The 3,546-nt window shown below is 36.8% G+C and overlaps 1 protein-coding gene across 2 annotated transcripts in view; it reads left to right on the top strand.

The window, feature by feature from the left end:
* Uggt2 (UDP-glucose glycoprotein glucosyltransferase 2) overlaps window positions 1-3,546 on the top strand; it is a 97,955-nt gene that overhangs the window by 34,071 nt on the left and 60,338 nt on the right. For both annotated transcript variants that reach the window (XM_026783237.1, XM_026783238.1), the window contains 3 exons: window positions 1,187-1,306; window positions 2,076-2,161; window positions 2,586-2,721. In XM_026783237.1, coding sequence (XP_026639038.1) covers window positions 1,187-1,306; window positions 2,076-2,161; window positions 2,586-2,721 — 342 coding nt within the window. The remainder of the gene's footprint in view (window positions 1-1,186; window positions 1,307-2,075; window positions 2,162-2,585; window positions 2,722-3,546) is intronic.

Genomic DNA, 3,546 nt, shown 5'->3' with positions numbered 1-3,546 from the left:
ACATCCAAACTGGCTAGGCCCCCACAAAGCCAGAGCTAGAAGTAGGATCAAAACCCAGTGCCATTGTCCTTGGCTTCTCAGCAGCCCTCATTGACCGTCATATTCAGAGAGTCCGGGTTTATCCCCTGCTTTTCAGTTTTATGTACCTAGATGTGTGGTTCACAGAGGTGGCATCTGAGTCTTTGTTGTTACCTCTCAACCTCAGTGACCCTTCTTCACCATGTGAGGTTTGTTCTTCACCATGTTTCATTCCTTCTGTGTCTCTTCTCCTCTGGCTTTGCTTCCTTGCCCTTGCATAGATCTTTACTTTTGTGGCCTCTCTCTAGCTTTGCAATTACACTGCACCACTTTCCCTGTGGCTCAGAGTGCAAGTTGGATAATTGACCCGAGATCACCACTTGTTAACGTAGGTACATATATAAATAAATAACCCTCTGGTTTTCTTAATGAAAAAGTAATGTCAATGTTTTTAGACATCTGTTAAGATTATTATAGTTCTCTCATAATGATATGATGTAGTGCATGGGTTTCCATATGTGAAAATAAGTTTTCACTTGTGGGAGCAGTCCTGCTTCATCACAGCCTATAGTTACTGGATGACTGCATCTGTTTCAGTCTTCTCTATTTAAGATTATGTTGTTTACTTTCTACATATTTGTGATGTTTCTGAAATTTTCTTGCTAATTTCAGTTCATTGTGAAATTGCATGGATGTATCATTTCAGAATTGTAAATTTACTAAGACTTCTTTTTTACATGTGATATCATATATTTGTCCTATAGAATACCTCATGTATACTTGAAAGAATGTATATCCTGTCGTGTTGGGTAAAAGATTCTTTTTGGTGGCTTATTGTGTTGTTCAAGCCTTACTACTTTGCTGTTCTCTCTAGCTGTTGTAACTACCATCGAAGGTGACACAATTGTGTCTTCGTCTATGTTGTCTGTCGTGTTAACTTAGAAGTCTTCTAAACCATGAAGAAAGGATAAACTGCTCCAGCCTCAGCAGGCATCCGTACCTACACACACCTCCCCCACCACACACCAGCCAATACATGTAACTAAAAATAAAGTTTAAAAATCTATGTATGTCTTCACCTCCAATTTAATACAGTAAAAAAAATCCTATATTTTAAAGTGATATAACTAATAATGTAGCTTTAACTGGTTTCTGGGTTCTTTTCTAGTGGATTAACGACTTAGAAACTGATGGTTTGTACAGTGCATGGCCTGCAAGTGTGTGGGAATTTCTAAAACCAGTATTACATGGAACAGTTCCGTCCATAAGGCGTAATTTTCATAATTTGGTGAGTTTGGGATTTTACTTGTTATATCCATTCTTGATTTCCTTGCAGTTGACTGTAGGCATGTCAGGTGTAAGGAAGTGCTTCCCTGGGACAGCAGTTTGGAGGGTCATCTGAGCTGGTGGACAGGAGCCAGGATTCTTTAACCATTTCATACCTGATAGAATGAGTTGAAGTCACTTTCTCTCCCTACCCAGTCTCATTATTATTCAGCTCTCATGTAGTTTTATAATATTTGTATATTATCTCAAAGAAATTAACTTGGTGCTAAATGTAAAGTTTAGTAGTCAGGAAAAATAGATAAATACATTTTTCATAAATGTTCACTGGTTCATTATTGCAATTCTAAGTATTCAAACAAACTTTTGGAATTTTGAAGTGTGTAGAGAAACACCTAAGACTATGCAGTGTTTTGTGTGTTTGTTTTTTGCCTAGGAAGTCTACTTTATTTTCTGTAAGATTTGTCAGGAAACAGGCATATTCGTGCCAATGAAGATGTGAACTAAGATCTTTTAGTTTGTAGAAAGTGTACACATTATATTGTGGGTGCAGCAAGAGGACCTTTATTTAGTCTTTCTAAGATTCGATGTAATATTATATTTGATATGTAACTATGATAAATCTCCTAAATCGTGAAATTCTTGTTATTCAAGGTAGAAATTTTTGAAATCTTAACATTTAAATTTCATGCTTTAAATTAAAGAAATTAGAGTACATTTAAATTTCACAGACATTTAAAGTATTATAATAATTATTATGTTCATTATTCTAGGTTCTGTTTATTGATCCTGCTCAAGAATACACCTTGGATTTTATAAGTTTGGCAGAATTTTTTTATTATAATGAAATTCCTCTTAGGTAATTGTAAATTGATATTATTTAAGTAAATCTCATACTGCTTATACTGTCTACAGAGGCAGTGGATGTGGCCCTTAGATGAGCAGTCTCGCACCGGGAACAGGGCTTGGTTATGAAGTATGTGATGCCTGTATGGTAGAGTCTATTGATGGAAGCTGAACAGTTCTCATCTGCTGCCCTCCTGGGGGAAAAACACGATCACTCTGGAAATCTAGTAGTGCCTCTAGAGGGCGATTAACATTTGCAGGACTGTAATAGCTGTGAGGTTTGGGTGAACAGGCATTATAATCAACCTTTTCAAATATTCCCCTTTCTGTATCTAATATATTTCCCCAAATAAAGGTTACAGTATAATATTTTAAGTGGTAATCTGTTGTTAGCCAAGAGATAGTTGTAACATTACGTATTGATCCACTTTTTCCAGGATTGGTTTTGTGTTCATTCTTAACACGGAAAATGAAGTTGATGGAACAGCAGATGCTGGGGTCGCTCTCTGGCGAGCTTTCAACTACATTGAAGAAAGGCATGGCACATCAGAAGCATTCACCTCCATGATACACGTGAGCTCATGCCCTAACGCTTTCCTGAATATCTTCCTGTGCCACTGTATTTAGTATTATATAGTATGAAATATATGAAAATGTTTCTGGAAGTTAGTACAGATCAATTTGATTCTGCAACAGTGAGATTGTCCCATTGTCCCAATTGTATAAGCTGGCAACTGAGCCTCTACCTGAGTATATCAATTTACGTAGGTTAATCTAACCCTGTAAGAAATTTAAATTGTATATGCCTGAATTTAGAGAAAACGTAACAGAAATGGTTTTTGGGGATTCCTGAGCTATGCTTGAATAAAGTCATTATGCCATGATTAAAGACACTCTAAAGCAGCGATTCTCAACCTTCCTAACACTGTGACCTTTAATGCAGTTCCTCATTAGGACCCAGGCATAAAATTATTTTTTTTTTTGCTACTTCAGAACTGAAATTTTGCTAATTCAAACATAATACATTAACATATAATGCATGTAACATAATTTACATGTCTGATATGCAGGACATCTGATATGTGACACCTAAATGAGTCACAACACACAGGTTGAGAACCACTGCTCTAAACAGTCACATGTATAATATACACTTCCTGAACAGTTTCAAAGGATGAGATCTCTGAGTGACAGCAAGCTGCCTGAAAGATAATTCTGAGTCTGTAAAGATGCTACAAAGAGAAGACAGAAATTGCCAACCACCCGACTAAGGGGCAATGGCAAATGAGCGTGTCTTGTGAATAGAGTTGTGAATCACTGAGTACGCTGTGTAGACTACTCACGTGTTTAGTATGGACTGTAGACTGCTCATCTTTAGTATGGACTGTAGACTGCTCA

The sequence above is a fragment of the Microtus ochrogaster genome, chromosome 17, assembly GCF_000317375.1.
Source record: "Microtus ochrogaster isolate Prairie Vole_2 chromosome 17, MicOch1.0, whole genome shotgun sequence".
In the NCBI taxonomy this organism is placed as follows: Eukaryota; Metazoa; Chordata; class Mammalia; order Rodentia; family Cricetidae; genus Microtus; species Microtus ochrogaster.
This window is presented reverse-complemented; position numbering and strand designations above follow the sequence as displayed.